Below are 25,991 nucleotides of genomic sequence, written 5' to 3'. Positions count from 1 at the left end.
TCAGGACCTCAGACTGGGGCGAAGGTTAACCTTCCAACAGGACAATGACCCTAAGCACACAGCCAACACAATGCAGCAGTGGCTTTGGGACAAGTCTCTGAATGTCCTTGAGTGGCCCAGACAGAGCCCGTACTTAAACCCAATCTAACATCTCTGGAGAGACTTGAAAATAGCTGTGCAGCAATGCTCTCCATCTAACCTGACAGCTAGAGAGGATCTGCAGAGAAAAATGGGAAACTCCCCAAATACAAGTTCACCAAAACGTGTGGCATCATACCCAAGAAGACTTGATGCTGTAATTGTTGCCAAAGGTGCTTCAACAAAGTACTGAGTAAAGGGTCTGAATACTTATGTAAATGTGATATAAACTTTTTTTTTTGCATTGTCATTATCGGGTATTGTGTGTAGATTGTTGGAGGGGGGATAAGGCTGTAACGTAACAAAATCAAGGCGTCTGAATACTTTCTGAATGCACTGAAGTTCCACTTTTATCTCATGGGGTTTTGTGTGTAGGCCAGTGACGATAATCTCAATTGAAAACATTTTACATCGTATAACAATTTTTGGGGGGATACAGTCTGTGGGAATACTTTCTGAAGGCACTGTATATGTACATATCTACTATTACCTCCTACCCCTGCACATCGACTCGGTACTGGTACCCTGCGTATATAGCCAAGTTATGTAGGAGTGAAGTGACTAGGGGTTACTAGGCAACAGGATTAACAGTTGATTTAGGGTATGTGATGAGTCAAAAGTGTTTGTGCAAAGAGGGTCAATGCAGATGGTCCTAGTATCTATTTGGGTAACTATTTAGTAGTGTTATGGCTTAGGGGTAGAAGCTGTTTCAGGGTCCTGTTGGTTCCAGACTTAGTGCGTTGTTACTGTTTCCCGTGCGGTAGTAGAGAGAACAGTATGACTTGGGTGGCTGGACAATTTGACCATTTTATTTTAGGTCCTTCATCTGACACCGCCTGGTATAGCGGTCCGGGATTGCAGGAAGCTACCCACTGTAGCGCCATGCGGTCAGATGCCAAGCAGTTGCCATACCAAGCTGTGACGCAGCCATTCAAGATGCCGTCAAATGGTGCAGCTAAAAAACTTTTTGAGGATCTGAGGGGCCCATGCAAAATCTTTTCAGCCTCCATAGGGAGAGGTGTTGGTGTGTGTGTGGACCATGTTAATTCCTTAGTAATGTGAACACGCTGTCGACCCGCTCCACTACAGCCCTGTCGATGTGCTTGGCCCTCCGTTTCCTGTAGTCCACAATCGGCTCATTTGTCTTTATCGCGGTAATTTATTTCTACATTGAAATGAATGATATATCCTAGTCCTACACACTTAACTGTCTCAACGGATGCTGCACATTGCATATCCCCCATTTTAGTTGGAGGGATAAAGACCACGTAGTTCAGTATTACATATTTAACACAGTATTCGTCGCGTGACACTACAAATTAAACATTTTTCCGGCTTTGTCACCAACACGTCTAAAATAATGTTTGTTTGACTATTCAGTCCATTTCTCCCTCAACTGTCAAACTTAATGCACCGCCATCTTCAGAACAAGACACAGGATATCATGACTGCTGTTCAAGGAAATAAAAGCACTTGGAAAGGTTTAAAGGACGCTGTTTGAAGTATTACATCAGTGGCCGTCTGGTCGGCTATTGTGCAATCATACTGGGTCTGGTCTAGGCTTGAAAGAAATGTCTGTTTATGCTCTGGGCCTGTATGCATTGCTCGTGTCTACTCACATCAAAAGCCTGGTGTTGTGGAGATGGATGTCAGTAAATAACTGAAGAGGATTGTTCTGCTCCGGCCTGAAACTCTATCTGAAGGCATTGTTTATTTTCACTCAGTGTACCATTGTTCAACCTCATCCTATTAAAATGGCTACTGCCTGGTCTCTCTGTTTTATTTGTCCCTCTTTCTCTTACTCACATACTCGTTTTGTTTCTCTCTACTTTCCCCTTACTCCCTTACCCTCTTGCGTTTACTCGTTCTCTCCCCCTCCCCAAATCTATCCTCCCTCCCTTTCTTATTCTGTCTTTTGTCTCACTCTGTTCCTGCCCTCATCTGTATCCCTCTCCAAGAGAACCAGGGCCTGTTTTTAAATCATTCTGCTCTTCCTCCTTTAAAAAGTCATTTAGAAAGTGAATGTGGACCAGGAACAGTTGTGACCGTGACTACTGGGATGCTCATCCTCTTCCAGTAGGGAACTTCATAGATATATAGAAGCTCATAATCATGCTATGATATTGTCTGAGTCAAGCTCTTCTGGCCTTCACGAACAAGAATGTTAATTAAGGACAACATTTTATTTTAGTAGAAGTGTTTCTCACAGTCAAAAGTCAGATTCTTGTGCCATATCCCAAACTTCACCCAGATTTTTTTTGAGGCAAAGAATTGAATGGTTTTGTCTGAAGGCGTGAAAGGTCACGCAACTGGAAAAATGTTTGCCTGATTCAGCTGGTGGAAAATAAGGGAATTAGCAAGGCACTGACTTAACACCAGCAGTGTGACTCTGAATTCCTCTAGGGTGTGCGCCTGTGTCGTACTGCATTTTCACCCATAAGAGTATAAGCCCTGTCTAAGCCGCAGGGGGGTCTTTGGTACCAAGGATCATTTTGCTATTTGATTTTTGACCATTCGAAGTATAAAAAATATATATTTTAAGAATGATTTGACATTTTTTATTTGGCCTTGCTGCTATTAGCTCATACAAACCCATTGAATAACAGATTCACTACATGAAACGATAGTTTGTTCTGAACTGTCTGTCCTATATCTGAAAGATCGGGAAACGTGGTTATTTTACATGTATTTAACCCCTTATTTTTGACACAAAACAGTCTCCCATATATACTTCTATAAATGTTTCAACTGATACCGGGGAACCTTCAGTCGTGAGATCTGTGGGTGACCTAGTGCACGACAACCAACATGTTCATGATTCTCACCTTTTACACAGAGGGGTCATATTACTGTGTAGCCAAATCTGTAAGGACGCTACAGAGACAAGTTGGCAGAGTTGGTACCGACTTCAGACAAGTCCCAAGACGCTTGTGGGGGGTCGTAGAGTGAAACGGAGAACACCATCGTGTTCGAGAGTCATCTTTCCGTAAAGGGGTCATAATAGTTTGTGGGCCATAAATGATTTTGTGAGGATACCTAAAAAAAAATTTGGGGGGGGATGTCTCATGGTCTGACAAACACCGCTCTAGCTCTGTCACCTTTCACCTCAGAAGTATTACGTAGGAAGATGTGGTGGATTGGAGACTCATCCAATGCAAATAAAATATCTCTAGCTTAAACTGACTCTGTCTGTAGCGTCCTTACAGTAATGGCTACACACTTATATGACCCTTCTGTTTAATGTGAGACCCTCATGAACACGTACATGTTGGTAATTAGATTTCCGTGGGGATGTGGACATTGATCTTGGAGGGTTGACTTTGATTCACGTGTGCTGATGGCCACATCTACTTCCCCTGCACATGTTTATTTCTGTCTTTTTAGACACTTTCTCACTTATTTCTCCCCCAGGTTGACGGCAGCAGAAGGAACAGAACCTCGCTTCATGAGAGAGGAAGAGGAGGAGAGCAGTGAGGAAGAGGATGAACTAACCCCAGAGGCTCAAGGTGGGGCCTGCCCCCCCCTTTGTTGTCCTCCTCTCACCCCCTCACATCCCTATTCCCACTGGGCATCAGGCCCTGACTTTTCCCTGACCTCTCCTTGTGTTGTGTCAAGCGTTCTGTGCCTGATAACGGATTCTCTCAGCTCAGCAGCCCTGGGCACTGCCGACGGTCCAAACGGAGCTTGCTCCCGGTGACTGTTCCAATTGACTGTAGTCCATTTTGGCTCCAGACACACTTGTCTCTCTCCTCGCTTTCCTGCATTTTTATCTCTGGAGTAAAGGGGAAAGCAAGAGCTTAACATGTAAATTCTCCCCAAATACTGAAATGTGTGTCCAGGCATACTCTCAGATTTATAGTGTTGCTATGAGTTAGAATCCTACCCGTTTAAAAAAAAGTTGTTTCTAAAAATAAATAAAAAATCACCTATAATATATTTGTATATGAGACCTGCTGACCTTCATACATACTATTCTTCAGAGTTAGACAGGCCATCAACTGAATACAACATGTATTTAATATTAGATTATCTTTTGAGGTTCTAAATTATGAGTGACCTGGATTTGAAGTAGTGTGCTTCGAACAATCAGCAAGGGAATTGATTGATTGGAGTGATCTTGACGACTAGTAGTAACAAAATTCATCCCCAACACATTGAGCCAGCTGTCCCCTAACCTCACACTGTTACTCCATGAGACTGTACTAATGTGACATCACTAAGCCTCCAGACATTGGCTTCCAAATTTGAAATCTGTGTCACATCCTCTCTGCCACCTAGTTTCCATGTAACAATGTCCCTCAAGGTTGTTGCTTCACACTCCAAAGCTATTGTTTGCTAAAAATAAGCCTCTCCTGACAGCCTCTCGTGTACGGCTGCAATTGCAAGTCATCTTTTGAAAGTGTCTCTTATTGCTTTCAGAAAGGGTTCCTGGTATGTTGGCTGTAAACATGTTATTTTATTATTATTATTTTTTAGCTCGTCGGCATTTACTTTTCATATAGCCGCCATTTTACTTTTCATATAGCCGCCATTTTACTTTTCATATAGCCGCCATTTTACTTTTCATATAGCCGCCATTTTACTTTTCATATAGCCGCCATTTTACTTTTCATATAGCCGCCATTTTACTTTTGCGGGGAAGGAGCAAGAAACGTTAAACTTTGAAAAAGGTGGCAAAAACGTTGACTGAAACTTATTGGTATGAAAGGTATATTTGTGTAGTAGTAGTAGTAGATTGATTGCTGGAATTAGAAAGCAGTTATTTTGACGGTTTCATCTCAGAACCATGTCCTTGAAGGTAGATTAGATTCAACTGGAACTGTTCAGTCAGGATCCTCAGGAAAGTTTGTTTATGGGTGTATTGATCCTTCAACCGCCATTTTGAGGATAAGCATGTTAAAACTCTCCCCTTTCAACTAAAACCTCCTCCCTTTTTTCCTTTAGCTTTTGAATACGCCATCCTAGCCTCTACTAAAGTAACTCTCTATGTATCACTGTCCCCTCCACAGACTGGAAATCAGGATATTTACAGTATGTGTCTGAGTTGTGGCTCCCCCTAGCCTCTCTTTCTCTCTTTCAACCCACCTCAATTCAAAGGGCTTTATTGGCATGGGAAACATATGTTTTACATCGCCAAAGCAATTGAAACCTCTCTTTCTCCCCATCAGCGAAAAAGAAGCAGTTTGAAATGATGAGGAAGATGCATTACAACGAGGGCCTCAGCATCAGGATGGCCCGACAACTCATAGCCAACGAACAGGCGGAAGAAGAGGACGAGGACGAGGAGATGAAGGAGGACATGGAAACAGAGGACTTTATTGTAGATCCCCCGCATGACGGTAAGACAAACGGGCATACTCAAACCTTAAGACGGTAAGCAGGGTGTATGCAGGTCCTTTACTATTGTGCCGTGTTCAAATACTCACACTAACCATACTATTTGTGATGTTAAATTGAGTACGCTTATTGGTCATAGTATGGATAGTTAGTATGCCAAAAGTTCCCGGATGTCGTACTAAATTCGCCAAAATACGAAGTATCCACCATATTTGAAGAAAATGGTGGAAAATATTCAGTCGAAGTCCGAGCGCATTACAAATTCATTACTTTAACTAATTATGACAAATGTTGAGCACTGTAATTAAGTAGTTATCTTTCAAATCAGTTACGTTACACGTTAGGTTGGCTGACAATGCTGTCCTTACGTACCGCATAGCATTACAGCAGTATGTGTTTTATTTTAAAAAATATATATATTTTACCTTTTAAAAAATGTTTTAACTAGGCAAGTCCGATAAGAACAAATTGTTATTTTCAATGACTGCCTCAGAACAGTGGGTTGACTGCCTTGGTCTGCCCCTGAACGACAGATTTAAAAAACTTTTTTTTTTTAACCTTGTCACCTCAGGGATTCGATCTTGCAACATTACTACTAGTCCAACGCTCTAACCACAAGGCTACCTGCCGCCGTTAGTTGGTTACTAATACATCGAACTTTCCAGGCAGTATATTAACTATAATCTAACTACCCAACGTTCATTGACTTGATTATTCACGTCATTCTTAGCTAAGTGGTATAGTCGTTGTGCGTTCTCCATGGACATGGCTAATTCTGGCTATCTACTCCGATTTCAGAGCACTCTTGTCTGAGTGTGCCAGAGTGCAGAATAACTGATGAGTTTACGAACGCTCCACACCTGTTGAATATGGCCGGGGCCAGTAAACATCGGCAATTAAATTGTTGCCAGCAGCACAGTTACAAGCACCAACAATCTGGATAACATAAACTGCCTAACCAGCTAGGGTGGGTAAAATGGGTAATGTGTTCTCTCATTTGTCTGGAAATAGCTAGTCAACGTTACCCAGTTAGCTTGGGCGCTTGACTGCCGTTGTGAGGTCAGAACTCGGATCAACTCTTCGGCCAGAGAGTCCAGTGAAGCGCTCCAAGAGCGACACGCTCTGAATTTACGAATGACAGAGCTCTTTACAAACGACCAGAGCCAGATTGAGTCCAGTGATTGAATTTACGCGCTCCAGATTGAATTTACGCGACCAGAGCGCTCTCTGAATTTACGAATGACCAGAGCGCTCTCCAGATTGAATTTACAAACGACCAGAGCGCTCTCCAGATTGAATTTACGAACGACCAGAGCGCTCTCCAGAGATTGAATTTCCAGATTGAATTTACGACCAGAGCGCTCTCCAGATTGAATTTACGAACGACCAGAGCGCTCTCCAGATTGAATTTACACCCAAAATCGTAAAATGTCTAGCTAGTAATTTGTTATGCTAGCAAGAGGTTGCATAGGAACAGCATCAACTTCCGGTAGATAGGCGAAGCTAGTATGTTCAACTGAAAGGATACAGTTTGTTTACAGTATACTAATAGTATGCAGTGTATTTTTTTTAAATTTATTTTACTAGGCAAGTCAGTTAAGAACAAATTCTTATTTTCAATGACGGCCTAGGAACAGTGGGTTAACTGCCTGTTCAAGGGCAGAACGACAGATTTTGTACCTTGTCAGCTCGGGGATTTGAACTTACAACCTTTCGGTTACTAGTCCAATGCTCTAACCACTAGGCTACACTGCCGCCCCAGTATATACTCATTAACTATGTAGTATACAGTATGTTAGTATGGGTATTCGACTACACAGCTTTGGTCTTAAATGAATGAATCTGATTTTAAAGGCCTTAATAATCTTAATGTATTTAATTTTGTTTTGAACGGTCCTAGGAAGTGCGACGGAGATGACTATGGTGTTTGTGCCACTGCTTAGTTGTTTGCACGTCATGTGCATTTTTCAAATGTCAATATATAGAGGAAATGATACCACTTGACAGAGTATGTCATTGAGATGATGTGCAAGCAGAACAAAGCATATTTAGAGTTAGCAATCTAGCTAATATGTGTTTTGAGTTTCCACTTCCTCCGGAGGTAAGTGATATGGGGCATAGCCTAGATCAATATGCACACAAAAAAAACAGGCAGGCAAATGAATCTCTAAAGAGACAAAACAAGATATCTGATTATAATGGATCCTATTTTAAATATCCATCATGCATTGCCTGAACATGTTAGATGACATAGCAAACTTTTTTTTTTTTCATGTCTCGCTTGCCACTGGAAGAAGTCCGTCCAGAGCCCTCCCACACCGCTAGACTACAGGAGAATGCTCATTGCTAGAATAGCACACCTACTTGTAAATATGAGCTATGTAGGTTATAGCCTTCGGTGAAAGAGCCAGCTCTACAAATACTACTCTTTGCCAACATTGGCTCATTTCTTGAGAGGAATATTAGGAGTGTGGTGCGCGAAGAACTCAAATGGTATTGCATTTCAAGTGTTATTAAAATGGTCTGAAGTCTTAAATTTAACCTCCGGATACTTTGGGTAAGACAAATGGGGGTTCTCAGAAACCTTAGGACAGGACTAGTCAGAAAATGAACATTGGGATCACACTCTGGCGATATCCATTGAAAGAGAGAAAATGGTTGATTGTGTTTTTGTATAACATTTACTGCAGCAAGCTGACAGCGTGCTAAGAATGAATAGCCAATCCATCACGGGCTGGAAGCTATAGCGAGCCTTTATAGGTCAATCACGCCATGACATGGCCAAGCTTTTTCTTTCTCCAACTTAAGCCCCGCCCACACTCTTTTCGCTGAGCTTTTTAAAAATGTTGTTGCCCAGCTAACTTCGTTTGTAGTGAACAAACGTCACTGCAGACATCTCGGTGCTCTTGCTTTTCTGTTATTACCATGTATGTACAGTGGGGCAAAAAAGTATTTAGTCAACCACCAATTGTGCATGTTCTCCCACATAAAAATGTGATTTTTCTGGATTTTTTTTTTCTCATTTTGTCTGTCATAGTTGAAGTGTACCTATGATGAAAATTACAGGCCTCATCTTTTTAAGTGGGAGAACTTGCACAATTGGTGGCTGACTAAATACTTTTTTGCCCCACTGTATATCCTGGGAGGATTTATTTTCTTTCAATGTCCCTCAGTCAAGCACTCGGATTTCCTTCAAGCCTTGCTGAGTAATATCATATGTTTTAGCAGACGTTTTTCTTTATCGCAGAGGTGGCACCGGGAATCGAACTCACAACCCTGCCGGTGCATGCGCCATGCTCTACCAACTGAGCCATACAGGACCACAGGAAGCACTGAGTACGCTGTGGAGACACTTCATTACCCTGTAGCCTGAAGTAGTAATATATAAACAGGGGGAAATGATAAATGTTCTCTTGGTTTTAAGACTTATGCACTAGCGTACATGCATGGGGAACCTTCTAGAAAGGCAGTTGGATTCTGAGAGGGTTAGATATGTGTAAAGCTCTACATAAACGTTACAATGCTCTGATTTATAGTAGGCCTTCCAAATTGCAAGAGGTCATGCAGTTCCTCCACAGGGGGACTGATGTGGCGCATTGGAGAAAAGATTAAAGGTGTTAATACTGGACTCAGCTGTTGACAGAAAACAGTCTGAATTGAGAAAGGGGCCCGTATTTAGGATCAGTTTGACCGACCCTTTTATTCATTCTGATTTAAAGGGGCAAAACCGATCCTAGATCAGCACTCTGACTCCGAGACACTTTGTGAATACAGGCCCCATGTTCACTCTACTATAAGACTACTAAAATGTTAGCGTTTCTCTGTTCCAGTTACTGTTGTAATGAATTAACGCATATGGTGCTGTCACTCACATGTCCTCTCTTTTTGGATTGCAGCTCTGGATTCCTAGAGGAGGAGGACACGCCACCTCTCCTGTCCCCAGCCTGTGTGTCTCGGCTCTCATAAAACATTCAAAAGAGACACTTTGCTACATGTGCCGGGCCATAGAGCCGACCGCTTCATAACCTCACCTCGAACCCCCCCCCTCTCCCTCCCTCCACGCGTGTGTATATTTCCCAGAAACACTGCAATGCAAAGCATATCGACCCTGCCGGTCACTTTTCCTCGTTGCGAAAGAGTCCCTCTCAAAAAGTTGCCGTCACTTCAAAGGAAACCAGACCTATAGGATCCGAGACCTAAAGACTGTTATAACAGACTGTTATTATCAGTGAGGACTCCTGCCTCACTCAATCACTCACCTGCTCGCTTGCTAGCTGCAGTCTGTCTGTCTTTGTTTGTCCGACTGTCCTGGCTCCTCCTGAGCCCCTGGCAAAAGCTGTCGGAAACCCCACTTCCTAAAAAAGCAGCAGCACCCATTGGATGGAAGTGGTGGTGTATAATTATGATGATGATGGTGGTAGGAGGATTTTGGTCTTTTTTTGTTGTTGTCTTTAGTTTCCCCTGTACCCGTACCTGTTTTTTATTTCATTTTAATTTGAACTAACTACCAACATAACTCGTTGAAGAAACCTTGGCGAGAGAGCTTCTGTCCTGGGTTTTTGTCTCCGTTTCCTCCGTTCCCCTGATCTTGGATGTAGGTTTGTCTGGTATGGATATAGGAACAGCAAACTTAACATTTACAACCAGCCTGCAAGGCACCTCGATGTCCAAGGTGACCAGCATTTCAGTCCTACATAATATATACACGCCCACTATAGGATATTTGGTACAGAACATACATGTCCACTGACTAATGGGAAAATATATGTTTCCAACAAGGTACCATCATCTTAATAGGGTGGCTAAATGTACTGTAATTGACAGCAAAACCCATTTATTTTCGTGCAATAAAATGACCATTTATTATGGATTGCGTTGTGATAAGTAACCATAAAACAGCGTAATATAACGTCATTTCTCACAGGACATCTGCATATTAAAATGGAGATGTCCAGGCTTGCCATTATACCTATGGGACGCAGCTGTATTGTGCATGGCTACTAAAGCCTTGTGCTTATCAGCACTCATGCCATGTTCGCTCACGAAGATAATAAGAAGGACAACATTTGGGAAAGGAACCTCCCAGAGAAGGGTTTGTACTACTGATAAGCAGGGGTGTATTCACTAGTAACCAAACGGGCCAAAACAGCGAGGGACTAACTTGCATTTTATCCATTAAGAAATGCTTGTTTTCATTGCAAAACATTTTGCTACAGTGTACACTAAGGAAAATACTCCAGGACTGTTTCCTGTACAATGTCAATAATACTACTTACCATCCTGCAGTAGGACTTTTGGGGGTTTATGGGTTGATTGGCTGCATGAACGGAAAGATTTCTGGTATGTAGTTGATATTATGTTCACTATTACATTCTGTATGAAAGGTATGGTATTGTGAGGTCGTTGATTTGGATCAATTTACCCCCTTTTTAGTTTTTGCTTCCCGTTACCTTTTGTAATTTGCTAGCTAGCTTGGCGGACAAAATGAGTGATATCTGGGCAACCAAGACAGTTGGTTACTGTGTATTTATTGCCTCTGATATTTACGTCATGGCACATCAATCTACATGAACCTCTGAGAACCACTGTCCTCCAGTGATAAATGAAGTCTTAAACATTGAGTTTTGATGTCCTCTTCCTGAATGAGCACATTTACAAAACATTTTTTTTTGTTTTATCAGGGCATGTAGAGATGGTTTATTTCTTCTCAGAACTAGACTACCAAGCCCTTTTAATTCTGGGGACTGAATGACCATATAAGCTAGGTGTCCATCCATTGGATTCTGTCCTCACGATTTCAAAAGCTCAGCAGTGCTGGATTCCTTTTGAAAATTACAGCATCACATCCACAGGAAACACTGATTGAAACACTGACTGTTCCCACTATCCTCCTTGCTCTTTGTTTTCTACTATTATCCAAATAATGAGGGAAGGCACATAGGAGAAAAACAAACAAAGTCATTAACACTTAAGAGTTATTACTATGAAGATTTTTTATTTTTCTTCCAATTTTCAGGACTTAAGACAAAAGGATGAGGTTGTCTGTGAATCAACTTGTATGACATTAACCCGGGGTGGTTATTACAAGGCAAATGTGCCTAGATGATGTATTTATGTGTATTGTGAATGAATAGGCTATGCTCATGTTCTTCCCTGTGCAGTTCAAGGCTTGGATTCTACTGGCTACTTGTTGTCTTGCTTATATTCCACCAAATTTTCTTTCTTTACGTTGGACAGTGGACTAACATTCTGTCTCGTGATAATTTGTCTGTCCCCAAATAATGGACTTTTGATTTATTTTAGTTTTTTTTGTATCTTTAAATTTGCATGTTCTTAAACATAAGGATGTGTGTATTTTTGTCTCCCATAATTAAAAGATGCTGTTTATGAAGCGTCTGCTTATGAGCTTGGTGTTTTTATGTGGAAGTAGAATGTAATACCATTGAACACCATTTATTCTCCGGTTCATGTTTTTGATCCAGTGTACCTACGCCTAACAGATCACGCAGTACTTCTCTATGGCCACCAGATGGCAATAGTATCAAATCTTCATGTTGAGAGGTGCTATTACTCCATGCTGTTAGTGCTCTGGATTCATATTATATACGTTCTCCTTTTGTATTAGAATAATCCATTGGCAACTAGATGAGGTATGATAAATTCTGTAAGGGTAGATGTATTTTAATTGAAAAATATTTAAACTCCTGATTTATTTATTTTCTTTTGTTACTCTACAAATCCTTATTGTTTTTTTTTTGTTCAGTTGCTAACAAGCGTGGGTCAATACTGAAGCCAATTTTTCAAAACTCTTCAGTCTGCATTATCAACATGCATTTTGGCCAAAGCTCACCTCCAAAATTAACTCAAAACACTTCATACATGTCTCAAAATAAGCTTGTTCAACCATAACACTGGCAATAATTCTCACTCAGAAAGCATACATTGTCACTCATAACACACGGACCTAAAAAATACTAACAGAGAGCATTACATAAATGATTAACTTTTATCTTTAGAAGTTTCTATGATTTTTCACATCAGTATTTCATTATAGAATCACACTTATTCACTTTATTGACTGTAAAAGTATATGTAACAAGAATGAATCAGAAATGCAGCAATTTGCTTCAATAGACTTTATTTTTTCTATATCTTTGCAAATAGTAATTTACTTGTGGAAAAATAAGTTGAAACAAAACAAATTCCCGAGATTCTAAGGCTGCAATAATTATTACAACAAACATGTATAGTATAATCACACATACTTGTACAGTCCTGTGAGAGTTCTAGTTCTCCCTCTCTCCTGCATTTGGCCCCAAGTTCTCATCACATCTTATGTCTTCTCTGGCGATGCATCTTGGAAAAATATCTAATGGAATGTCAAATCCAACCCTGGCAGTCTTCAGGAGAAGTGTCTCCACAACCCGCATTTATGGCATTCAGTAAGGACATCTGGTCATAAACCATCCACCTCCACGCAGAGAGAAACTCCTCTATGGGGTTTAGAAAGGGGGAGTATGGAGGCAGGGATAGTACTGACATCCTGGGATGTGCAGCAAACCAGTCTGTGACTGCAGCAGAGTGGTGGAATGCCACATTATCCCACAGAACAACGAAGGTAGGGGTGTTTCTTTCCCTATCCTCTGCGTGCACAAATCGATTATGCAGGTCATTCAGAAAATAAATGAACCTCTCTGTATTGTAGGGGCCAGTGAGTGGCTTGTGTAACAGCGAACCATCATTGGACAGTGCTGTACACATTGATGTTAGCTCCTCTCTGGCCTGGGACATCTATGGTTGCTCTCTGTCCAATCACATTTCTTCCCAGCTGTGTTTTTTCCCCCAGGTTGAATCCAGCTTCATCCACAAAGATGAATATGTGCAGTTTGACTGGCTTCCATCTCCATTACTCTCTAAAATACAGTTAATACAGTTTTGCAGTACTTTACATAATGCATAGCTGTGTATGTCTGTTCAATAAGCTAACAGGGTACATCTTACCTGGACATATTGATACTGGTGTTCTTTCACATGTTCACCGTTTCTCTTAAAGGGTGCAGTGTACAACTGCTTCCTCCTCATTTTATGTTTCTCTAGGACTCTGGCAATTGTCGTTGTGCTGACCGTATTCACATTCCCAACAGTGATATTGCCGTTGTGCTGACCGTATTCACATTCCCAACAGTGATATTGTCGTTGTGCTGACGGTATTCACATTCCCAACAGTGATATTGTCGTTGTGCTGACCGTATTCACATTCCCAACAGTGATATTGTCGTTGTGCTGACCGTATTCACATTCCCAACAGTGATATTGTCGTTGTGCTGACCGTGATTCACATTCCCAACAGTGATATTGTCGTTGTGCTGACCGTATTCACATTCCCAACAGTGATATTGTCGTTGTGCTGACCGTATTCACATTCCCAACAGTGATATTGTCGTTGTGCTGACCGTATTCGCATTCCCAACAGTGATATTGTCGTTGTGCTGACCGTATTCACATTCCCAACAGTGATATTGTCGTTGTGCTGACCGTATTCGCATTCCCAACAGTGATATTGTCGTTGTGCTGACCGTATTCACATTCCCAACAGTGATATTGTCGTTGTGCTGACCGTATTCACATTCCCAACAGTGATATTGTCGTTGTGCTGACCGTATTCACATTCCCAACAGTGATATTGTCGTTGTGCTGACCGTATTCACATTCCCAACAGTGATATTGTCGTTGTGCTGACCGTATTCACATTCCCAACAGTGATATTGTCGTTGTGCTGACCGTATTCACATTCCCAACAGTGATATTGTCTGACCGTATTCACATTCCCAACAGTGATATTGTCGTTGTGCTGACCGTATTCACATTCCCAACAGTGATATTGTCGTTGTGCTGACCGTATTCACATTCCCAACAGTGATATTGTCGTTGTGCTGACCGTATTCACATTCCCAACAGTGATATTGTCGTTGTGCTGACCGTATTCGCATTCCCAACAGTGATATTGTCGTTGTGCTGACCGTATTCGCATTCCCAACAGTGATATTGTCGTTGTGCTGACCGTATTCGCATTCCCAACAGTGATATTGTCGTTGTGCTGACCGTATTCGCATTCCCAACAGTGATATTGTCGTTGTGCTGACCGTATTCACATTCCCAACAGTGATATTGTCGTTGTGCTGACCGTATTCACATTCCCAACAGTGATATTGTCGTTGTGCTGACCGTATTCGCATTCCCAACAGTGATATTGTCGTTGTGCTGACCGTATTCGCATTCCCAACAGTGATATTGTCGTTGTGCTGACCGTATTCACATTCCCAACAGTGATATTGTCGTTGTGCTGACCGTATTCACATTCCCAACAGTGATATTGTCGTTGTGCTGACCGTATTCACATTCCCAACAGTGATATTGTCGTTGTGCTGACCGTATTCACATTCCCAACAGTGATATTGTCGTTGTGCTGACCGTATTCACATTCCCAACGGTGATATTGTTGTTGTGCTGACCGTATTCACATTCCCAACAGTGATATTGTCGTTGTGCTGACCGTATTCACATTCCCAACAGTGATATTGTCGTTGTGCTGACCGTATTCACATTCCCAACAGTGATATTGTCTGCCAGCACTCAGTCCCGAATTTCCCGCCGTTTTATTGCGTTGTTGCCAATCACCATGTCAACAATGGCAATTTCCTGCGCGTCTGATAATATTTTGCCTCTCCCTCCTGTGGGAGGCAACCTTCGGATCCTACTGAAAAACACAAAACAATCAATATATTTCAAAATGTCAGTACATGTAAAAAAATGTGAACATACTGTTTGAACACTGCAGATTTGGTTGGTTGCACCCTTAAACTGGCCTCTCTCAAAGAGAGACCATGGTTTACAACATGGTCAATAATTGTGGCCTCTCTCATTATAGACCACCGCTCTTGGTCTTCCTCTCCTTTGTCCTCCACACATTCTCCCTCTGTTGTTGTTATACAAAATGAACAACAGTGGGCCAAAATTTGAACCCTGCGGAACACCTGAGCACACCTTTATGGACTCAGATTTACAACCATCTGCCATTACACATTGTGTACGATTTGATAGGTAATTAATAAACCAATCTAGAGCATGACAATTAATTCCACAACATTTGAACCTTTGCACTAACACTGCATGGTCCACTGTGTCAAAAGCCTTTGACAAATCAATACAGACAGACATACAATGTAACTTCTTATCAAGAGCCCAGTGGATGTCATTTAAAACCTTCAGTGTTGCTGAAACAGTGCTGTGGCCAGACCTAAAACCTGATTGCATTCCATTTAAGATGTTGTTTTCTTGGAAGTAGGTCTTTAGCTGCTTAATAAGGACTCCAGTACCTTTGACAGTACAGACAATGTTGATATGGGTCGATAGTTGTCAAGTAGCGAAGGATCTCCACCTATCAAGAGAGGCCGTACAAAAGCAGATTTCCGTAACTTGGGGATTTCCTTCACATCAAGCGTGAGGTTTAAAATACATGTTAAGAGGGGAGCAATGATGTCAGCGGCTAGGTATAGGAAGCAGGGGTCTAGTTCATCAGGGCCAGGGGATTCCCCCCCCCCATCAATTTCTTTCAGGGCTTTACACACTTCTGAAAAAAGGGAAGGATGAAAAGGAGGAATTAGGAATTTAACCATCTCTCACACAGGCAATAGCACAGTGATCACATCTCATTTGCAAAAATACCAGAAGCATTCAAATGAAGAGTATTGGTTAAGATCAAATCAATCAAAGAGGATTTTTATATTCAACCTTGTTACACACTTGACAATCTAAGTGAGATTTAATAGGTATTGCATTGAATTTATTTTAAATTGTTTGGTAACGAGACTAAAAACAGGACACCTCCGTAGGGTTTCAGCTGAAATTGCAATCAGCCGTCTTTGGAATGTTCCGATATTCTACTGAGATGTTCCGATATTCTGCTGAGATTTTCTATATGTTTCAGTCTGGTTACTGCAGAAATGCAAGACATTTGCAATCATTCTGTTTTGAATGTGTTTTTAACAGTTTTGGAAACGGTGTTTTAGCATTTGAAAAGGTGCTGCAAATATATAGTTTTGCAGGTGGTGGAGTATGAATGAGAAGAGTTCATGGATTTCAGAGAATGTGGTCATTGAATGCATTTTTTTGTGAACGCAATGAAAAAGTATTCAGTTTGGTCCATACACTGCTGTTTCGCTGACTGTGTGAAGAATTTTGACAATGTGACTTCAGTTTTGACTGAATGTTAACAATTGAAAACAAACTAATGTTAGATCGAGGAAGAGGCGATGTGAGAGTTTTTACTCCGCCCAAAATCTATCCACGAAAATAAGCCCACAAAGTGGAGGATTTTTGTATGACGGTCAGCTAACTGCTAGTTTTCTACATGGGGCTCATTTGATTGAAAAGAAGTTGCGTAATGTTTAGGTTGTTATGAATGACCTGATAGAAGTGGACACATGCCATTTGGCCAATTGTTAAAACAACTACTATATGAGAGTATTTCTGCTTGTCACAGAGAGAGAGGAATCATCATGGATATAAACCATCTTAGTATGAACATTGCCATTGAGGGCTTCCACTATTTTAAAGTAGTCAACTGGTTGGGGATTCCTATGAGTTGGGAGCGATCGGCCAATAAAGAAAAAAATTGCCAAATTTTGGCACTTTTATGGGCTCTTGAGTGGAGTGACGCTGCGGTCTAAGGCACTGCATCTCAGTGCTAGAGGCGTCACTACAGACCTTGGTTCGATTCCAGCCTTTATCACAACCGGCGTCGTTAGGGTTTGGCCGGGGTGGGCCGTCATTGTAATTAAGAATTTGTTCTTAAGTGACTTGCCTATAGTTAAATAAAACAATTCCGCTCACCACTAAATATGGTGATGAGGCAGTCTAGTGGGAGAAGATGGAGCGAGATGGATGGAACATTTTTATTTCAATAGAGTTTTCTATTCCCAAAACTAGACTCTGTTACAAACAGAGTGGACTACGTTTTGTAGACTTTTAGCCTTTGTCAAAGTTTTTTTTAAATTACATTGTTTTGGAGTGCAAGAGCGAATTGACCAACTGCAAATGCGCTGCTCCTTAAAGTAGGCGTTCCATAACGGACAGCCAATAGAATCTCGCAAACTTGTGCTTGGCTCTGCCCACCTCCTTGCTTGTTCTGCCCACTATGATTTAATTTGCTCCAATTGGACAACAGCCTGCACCCCCCCATCTTGGGTTAATTATAAACATCTTTGGCATTAACATGGGCAGGGCCATTTGAAGAGCGTCCACCATTTTAATTTAGTCGACTGGCTGGGACTCCTCCTGGTGACATGTCCAACCGGGTTATTAAGAGGGCTCAGCCAATCTTTAAGAAGACCATGTACTTCATTCAGTATGGTCTATACTGTCACAGACGCTACACTCGCACAGATACACAAAGAGGAGTCCTCTATTTATCTCTATGGGTACAGTTCCCGACTATACCACATGTCCAGCCTCCTAGTCCCGAAGAGAGCCTTCTCTTTGGATGGTCCAAGTATCACTCAAGTCGTTTTTTCATGGATCAGGAAACACTGGACACGATGATTCGTAGATACAGCAGCTTGTAATTGTATGCGTGAAATGAAAAGCCTCATCCACTTGGCTGCTATAACCTAGCTAGTGAAGCGATATTTTCCTATTCAATTTAAACAAACAAAACAATATCCATTTTAAAAAATTATATCTATTTTATTTAAGTAGTTATTTTACTTGTAATTTGTTTATGGTTGCATTGTCGGGAACCTATTATTTGTCAGCCAGTTTTGCCGACGTGTTGTGGGTTGATTCCCAGCTCTTTAACGGGGTAGCCGAGTCCAAAACAAGGGACAGCTGTTTATAAATCCTAGTGTTTTAATCCCTGTTTTTACTTGTTCAAGAAGATGAAGATAACGGTGGAATTCGAGGAATGTCTCAAAGACTCTCCGAGATTCAGGTAGACCAAATGTCCTTGCTACTTTGTTCCTCCTACATTTATCTGACAAGTTAGTCAAGTTTTAGCGAGCTAATATTACGGAGACGTTAGCTTGCTTCTTGTCAAAAAAATAAATAATTAGCTTTATTAGCTCAGGGGACTCAGCTCTTGTCCCCTTAGCTAGCTAAATTACCTAACCATTTATCTGTGTATGTGAGACGGAATAACAACAAAATGTCAGTACAACGACTAGATGTATTTTATTTTGAAGAGGAATGGTAAGCTAGCGGAGTGATTGCTATTTTCATTGCCAGGGTCAACTCTGTTGCACAGTGCTACCTGCATTGTAACATCATCACAAGCACTTATTTTCTTTGGTTTGTTTGGTGGATGGGAGGTTGTCATATATTCTTATTACCAACATGAAAAATGGAGACCTCTGGAGATGTTCAACTGGCAACCATAAAGTTACAAGTTTTATTGTTGCTCATGATCCTACAGTAGTAACAAACATTGCAGCTTGGTTCTAGGTTTTCAACAGTGCTTTCATTGACCTCCATTTACATTGTCTTCAAGAATAGTAGGCAGTTAGTAGCTCCTAATATAATGCCCTGTGCTTGCTTTGAAACTGTAGACGATGCCTCTGCCTATCAAAGGTTTTCCACCTTGTGGTTAAATGTTTTTGCTTTTTTTGTTATCAAATTGTTATTTCATCCTATTCAGTAAAACGTGGGCTTCCCGAGCTTTGAGAAAGAGCCTCCACTTCCTCTCGGACTGCCCCCTTCTCCCTCCCGCTGCGCTCAACAACATCCTCTCTTAAAAAATGACAAGCAGATGTTAGAAAGTTGTTGGCAGGAAACGTGGAAAGAGGCTTTAAAAAATGTTTTTGTTGAATGAAAACATTTCCTCAAGGATCAGCTTGGGGGATGAACAAAAAAGCCTTACAATCAGCTGAGCTTGAAACGATGACTGGTACTCTGGTTGGCACTGGTTGTGGCACCTGCGCTTTTGTTTTGGCTCCTTGACAAGACTCAAAATGCCTGCAATATCATAATATACGCCATTGAGCAGATGCATTTAGCCAGAGCACCTTAGGCATGCGTACATTTTTTAAATATTATTTTTTTTTAATGATTTTTTTATACATATGGGTGGTCCTGGGAATTGAACCCACTATTTTGGGATTGCAAGTGTCATGCTCCACCAACTGAGCCACAGAGGACGTTGTCATATCACACAGCCTAGTTTCCCTATCTGAATAATGTAAGAGGCTCTGCTCTAGTGGACTGTCTGTGCCACTATTTAATTTAATTTTTTGTATTTGTTATCATATAAGGCAAATGTGCCCAGGTTTCTACTGACCCCTGCACTGTGACAGGTAGACCTATGGACAGAGCCCAGGTTTCTACTGACCCCTGCACTGTGACAGGTAGACCTATGGACAGAGCCCAGGTTTCTACTGACCCCTGCACTGTGACAGGTAGACCTGGACAGAGCCCAGGTTTCTACTGACCCCTGCACTGTGACAGGTAGACCTATGGACAGAGCCCAGGTTTCTACTGACCCCTGCACTGTGACAGGTAGACCTACGGACAGAGCCCAGGTTTCTACTGACCCCTGAACTGTGACAGGTAGACCTATGGACAGAGCCCAGGTTTCTACTGACCCCTGCACCGTGGGGGTCGTCGCTTCCAGTCACATGACCCTAAGCACCGCTGGGGTTCATTGTGGGTTAGAATTTGCCAAATATCCTTAAACAACATACATTCTTTCCACTTTGACCACCATTGCTTCACTCTGTTTTCCATCGTGTTTGATTTGGCAGAGAAGAGGACAACGAGAGAGCGGGCGAGTAATGGATGAAAACGGGGATGCAGACCAGCAAAGAACTGTCTTTTGACATCTGTTTCCATTTGTGTGTGTGCACTTTCAACTCTGTGTCCAATGAATGTTTTCTTTTATTCCCAAGTGGGTAGGCTACACCCCACATTACCACCTCTAAGGTCTCATTTTTAGATGTAGCCGAAGTTATCATGTTGCCCTGAAACCTGTTTTCTACAACTTCTCCGGGACTCGGATGCCAAAAGGCTGCTGATTCTGTATACCTTATTTGCGATATGTTATGAGATTGCTGAAATAAATACTCTAGCTCACGTATCTACAGTCAAAGTTTTCAGTGACAGACAGGCCGAGACTATATGTCAGCTTTTGATGAACTTTGAACCAAATTTTAGGCTTTAAAGTGCTTGTCAAACTCATTCCACGAAGGGAATGAGTGTCTGCAAGTTTTCGCTCCACCCTTGTACTTTGTTAATTAAGCTCACTAATTAGTAAGGAACTCTCCTCACCTGGCTGGCTAGGGCTTATTTGAAAAGAAAAGCCAAAAACCTGCAGACACTCAGCCCGTCGTGGAATATATATATATTTTTGTGACAGTTTGGTTTTGCGCACTGTTGTTCGACACATTCATTTCAGCCTACAGTATATTCAGCATTTTGAGGAAGTTTGTTGTTTAATTTTGCAATTCTGGATTGTCCTTATGTTCTCTTTCCTCCTCACCCTGTGACATTCTTTGTAATTGAGAGTGATGCAGAAACCGAGCTTGGCTGAGTGCCATTTACATGATGTCATAGGCCGCTCGATAGTGGTAGCAATTTGACCTGCCTCATTGACAAACCCACAGCTGACACCTCATCACTGACATTGATAATGCAGAGCAGAGGTCGGCCTCCGGGATACATTCACCACAGTTCAAGAACGTTGATGATGGGCCAGCCAGTCCCTGGGCTAACTTTAGTTAGCCTTTGAGTTTGTTCCTCACAGACGTCAAGTGGTGGTTGTACACTAACATCTTTGCTACCCTTCAGGTGAGCTCATTTGCACGCCCGATGTAGCCTCAGCCTAATCTACGATTCCCTCTGGATTTTACGGGATACCATTAGCAATGAACACACAGGACCTGTTTGCTTAACCGACTACTGAGCAGCTGGAACACTACTGGGTACAGGAGCTAATTAAATATTTATCACTGTCTTTTTAAAATAGGTATGATCAAGGTTGAGGTTTGTGGTTATGACTGATTTTTGGGTACACCTTTAGACCTGGCCTACAGTTGAGCAGAGCACTTGAGATGATGTCTGTCAGCCGATTTACACTGCAATAGAGTAGTGGTATGGGGATCGTCAGCCGATTTACACTGCAACAGAGTAGTGGTATGGGGATCGCCCGCCGATTTACACTGCAACAGAGTAGTGGTAAGGGGATCGTCAGCCGATTTACACTGCAACAGAATAGTGGTATGGAGATCGTCCGCCGATTTACACTGCAACAGAGTAGTGGTATGGAGATCGTCAGAGTTCTGGATGGAGTCAGAGGACTTGTGAAACACTAGGTAACACACTGATTGTGGTTCTCCCTTGGACTGGCTCCCTAGTTACTGTAACTGAATGACACACCCAAACACACACATGCTTACTCATTGAGTCACTTAGCCTACACCATATGGGGCCATACTGTACTTTGCCTAAGATCCTTCATTTGAATATTAGCACCAAGGATTTTATCTTGTTTGTTATTCCTTAGTTTGTGTGTAATGGTGGGTTCTTAACCCAGCGGACCCCCCCCTCCCCCCCTCCAACATCCCCGTTCTCTAACAATTACAGGATATACGCCACAGCACAGGGGCTCGACCCCGGTCTTTAATTTTTCCGACAAGTATGAAGTAGAAGTACCAATCGTTGGGACTGTCATCCTGTCCCTCTCAAACCACACTTCCTGCTTGTCTCGTAGGATCCTACATGATATCGACGTCCTAAAAGTTGTCAGGAAGAGGCTGTGAGACACGGCTTTTGATTTGGGAGGTGTTACGGGGATTACAATTCCTGGAACTTTCAATAAATTCCCAGATTTCCCAGAAATCCTGGTTGGAGGATTCTAGATGTTCTGCTTATTCTCTCCTGATTCTAGGGTACACCAGGGAATTTATAGAGAGTTCCCAGAAATTTGCAACCCAATAGTGTGACTAACCTGTTTTAAATACCTCACTCCCGCTCTTAAGCCTACCACACAAACCCTTCTTGGCTCACAGCCAGCAAACCTCCTCTAAGTAGCCAGAGGTTTACACAGGCAATGCTCAATGAGTCATTGGGAGGGAGTTCATTTACGTCTGTTTTTAGAATCGATACAGGTCAAAACCAGTGCTCCAGAACCTCTAGTATGGCCATTTGATTGTCTTTGTGGTGTGGGCATGGGTGAGAAGGTTGGCTGAATGTAGGCTAAACGGACTCCCCACTACTCTCTGTCTTGACAAGCCTGTCCACACCCTCCCACTTGTAGCTCTGCATTGTGAAATGGTATAGCGGATTGTGTGTGTCAGCCTGGGCGACTTGAGTGGTTTGGCCTAAAAAGGGGTGCTATATTTATGAGAGACTTGGTACAGATGAAGTTGGCCTTACATATGTGCCCTGTTGATGTCAAAGCTCCCCCAAACATCGATCTAGGATCAGCTTTCTCTCCCCTGATAAACTGAATATAAACTACAGCAGCCAAACCCAAAACATTCTTGGACCAGTGCCTTGAGTCTGCGTCGTGGCCTAGACGGCCTCCTCTCTGTCGTTGCTGTGGTTTCCCCAGACCTGACTGAAATGAGTCTTCATGGACCTGTTTCAGCCTCCGTCATGCCACACACCAGCCTGAATCTCACTCGCACCCGAACTGCACGAAACACAGTTCCTCTGTCAATTTTAGAATTTTCATACCGCAATAAAGGGCTATTAACAATTGTTCTGTTGTCTGGCTTTTTCTGAGAGGGAAATGTGTATTCGCATACTTTCACACTGACTCAAATGAAGAGGTTACTGAGTGTGCAGGTCTTGCCGGTCAGACGTGGATTGTGAAATGGAAGTAGACCAGATGACTCCCTGTCTGCCTTTTTGGCAGCTAGCTGTCTTTATTATTAGATGGAGAGACGCAGATACCTGCATTTTGGCCAGGATCCCTGTGAGAGGAAGACGGGACACCTCTATCTCCTCCATAATGTTGCTTTTATCACAGCTCAGCGTGAGTTCTGGTGCTGCTCGGATGGACGCTGGACTTTTTAAAATTTTTATTTTTTAAAGCCATTATGAAAGGATGTGGTAATAACCAATGTATTATAACGATTTAAGATGTGTTGGCGCAAGATATAATCATTCTGCTACTGTAGGAGCCTTTTATGAATGAACAATATTCTTCAAGTGAGCGTCCAATTTCATTATTCTGCATCGACGCCAGTTTTCTTTGACGTGCATCCTATTTAAAGTCTAGAGCTGCAGACCGGAGTACTGTGTCTGCTACTTTACCAATGCGTTTTAATGTTTGGAAATGCTGTGAAAGTATTCAGACCCCTTGGATTTTTTAAATATTTTTTTTACAATTTATTCTAAAAAAGGATTAAATAGTCTCCCCCCCTTATTAATCTACACACAATACCTCATGTCAAAGCAAAAACAGGTTTTTAGAAATGTCTGCAGATAAATACAGGTGGGGATGAAGTCAATCTCAGGCTGTAGGACCTGACTTGTTGATCGTGTTCAGAATGCAGAGCAATGCTTTATTATGGACAGACTTCTCCCCATCTTAGCTACTGTTGTATTAATATGTTTTGACCATGACAGTTTACAATCCAGGGTTACTACAAGCAGTCTAGTCTCCTCATCTTGCTCAATTTCCACATTTTCTTTTTACTATTTTCTACGTTGTAGAATAATAGTGAAGACAAACTAAGAAATAAGACCAATGGAATCATGTAGCAACCAAAAAAGTTTTTAAACGAATCAAAATATATTTTAGATTATTCAAATTAGCCACCCTTTGCCTTGATTACAGCTTTGCACACTCTTGGCATTCTCTCAACCCCAGTTTCATGAAGTAGTCACATGGAATTCATTTCAATTAACTGGTGTGCCTTGTTAAAAGTTAATTTCTGGAATTTCATTCCTTCTTAATGCATTTAAGCCAATCGGTTGTGTTGTGACACGGTAGGGGTGGTATACAGAAGATGGTCCATAATATTTTCCTGAGAACAGCTCAACTCCGCAAAGAGAAATGACAGTCCATCATCACTTTAAGACATGAAGTTCAGTCGATGCAGAAAGTGTCAAGAACTTTGAAATTTTCTTCAAGTGCATTTGCAAAAACCATCCAATTTCACCTCTATTTACAGAGGATAAGTTCATTAGAGTTAACTGCACCTCAGATTGCAGCCTAAATAAATGCTTCAGAGTTCAAGTAACAGACACATCTCAACATCAGCTGTTCAGAGGAGACTGTGTGAATCAGGCCTTCATGGTTGAATTGCTGTAAAGAAACCACTACCAAAGGACACCAATAAGAAGAGACTTGCTTGGGCCAAGAAACATGAGCAATGGACATTAGACCGGTGGAAATCTGTCCTTTGGTCTAATGAGTCCAAATTTGAGATTTTTGGTTCCAACTGCTGTGTCTTTGTGAGATGCAGAGTTGGTAGAATTAAAGGCACACTTAACCAGCATGGCTGCATCAGATGACCTGGCAGCAACATTGGTGGTAGCGGCAGTAACATTAGTGGTAGTGGCAGCAACATTGGTGGTAGCGGCAGTAACATTAGTGGTAGCGGCAGCAACATTGGTGGTAGTGGCAGTAACATTAGTGGTAGCGGCAGCAACATTAGTGGTAGTGGTAGCGGCAGCAACCTTAGTGGTAGTGGTAGCGGCAGCAACCTTAGTGGTAGTGGTAGCGGCAGCAACATTAGTGGTAGCGGCAGCAACATTAGTGGTAGTGGTAGCGGCAGCAACATTAGTGGTAGTGGCAGCAACATTAGTGGTAGTGGCAGCAACATTAGTGGTAGTGGCAGCAACATTAGTGGTAGTGGTAGTGGCAGCAACATTAGTGGTAGTGGTAGCAGCACATTAGTGGTAGCGGTAGCAACATTAGTGGTAGCGGCAGCAACATTAGTGGTAGCGGCAGCAACATTAGTGGTAGTGGTAGCAACATTAGTGGTAGTGGCAGCAACATTAGTGGTAGTGGCAGCAACATTAGTGGTAGTGGCAGCAACATTAGTGGTAGCGGCAGCAACATTAGTGGTAGTGGTAGCGGTAGCAACATTAGTGGTAGTGGCAGCAACATTAGTGGTAGTGGCAGCAACATTAGTGGTAGTGGCAGCAACATTAGTGGTAGTGGTAGCGGTAGCAACATTAGTGGTAGCGGCAGCAACATTAGTGGTAGTGGCAGCAACATTAGTGGTAGTGGCAGCAACATTAGTGGTAGCGGCAGCAACATTAGTGGTAGTGGTAGCGGCAGCAACATTAGTGGTAGTGGCAGCAACATTAGTGGTAGTGGCAGCAACATTAGTGGTAGCGGCAGCAACATTAGTGGTAGTGGTAGTGGCAGCAACATTAGTGGTAGTGGCAGCAACATTAGTGGTAGCGGCAGCAACATTAGTGGTAGTGGCAGCAACATTAGTGGTAGTGGTAGCGGTAGCAACATTAGTGGTAGCGGCAGCAACATTAGTGGTAGTGGCAGCAACATTAGT

The 25,991-nt window shown here is 42.1% G+C and overlaps 2 protein-coding genes across 10 annotated transcripts in view; both read left to right on the top strand.

Moving 5' to 3' along the window:
* Nucleotides 1-11,880, top strand: part of ppp1r2 (protein phosphatase 1, regulatory (inhibitor) subunit 2) — a 32,519-nt gene extending 20,639 nt beyond the window's left edge. Inside the window, exons 4-6 of one of the 2 annotated variants that reach the window (XM_024422868.2) lie at nucleotides 3,550-3,644; nucleotides 5,307-5,477; nucleotides 9,372-11,880. In XM_024422868.2, the coding sequence (XP_024278636.2) occupies nucleotides 3,550-3,644; nucleotides 5,307-5,477; nucleotides 9,372-9,385 (280 nt within the window). In that variant the 3' untranslated portion in view covers nucleotides 9,386-11,880. The other variant, XM_042322935.1, reaches the window with a different exon arrangement.
* Nucleotides 11,881-17,960: 6,080 nt separating this feature from the next.
* The window catches only part of LOC112251982 (arf-GAP with coiled-coil, ANK repeat and PH domain-containing protein 2), an 80,070-nt gene continuing 72,039 nt past the window's right edge, over nucleotides 17,961-25,991 (top strand). For 2 of the 8 annotated variants that reach the window (XM_042322929.1, XM_042322927.1), the window contains exon 1: nucleotides 17,963-18,463. In XM_042322929.1, coding sequence (XP_042178863.1) covers nucleotides 18,411-18,463 — 53 coding nt within the window. In that variant the 5' untranslated portion in view covers nucleotides 17,963-18,410. Of the gene's footprint in view, nucleotides 18,464-25,991 lie in introns of all 8 variants that reach the window. The other 6 variants (XM_042322928.1, XM_042322930.1, XM_042322933.1 and 3 more) reach the window with 6 other exon arrangements.

This window comes from Oncorhynchus tshawytscha, linkage group LG06, assembly GCF_018296145.1.
Source record: "Oncorhynchus tshawytscha isolate Ot180627B linkage group LG06, Otsh_v2.0, whole genome shotgun sequence".
Taxonomy (NCBI): domain Eukaryota; kingdom Metazoa; phylum Chordata; class Actinopteri; order Salmoniformes; family Salmonidae; genus Oncorhynchus; species Oncorhynchus tshawytscha.
Note: the sequence above shows the minus strand (reverse complement) of the source record. Positions and strands in the feature narration are given on the sequence as shown.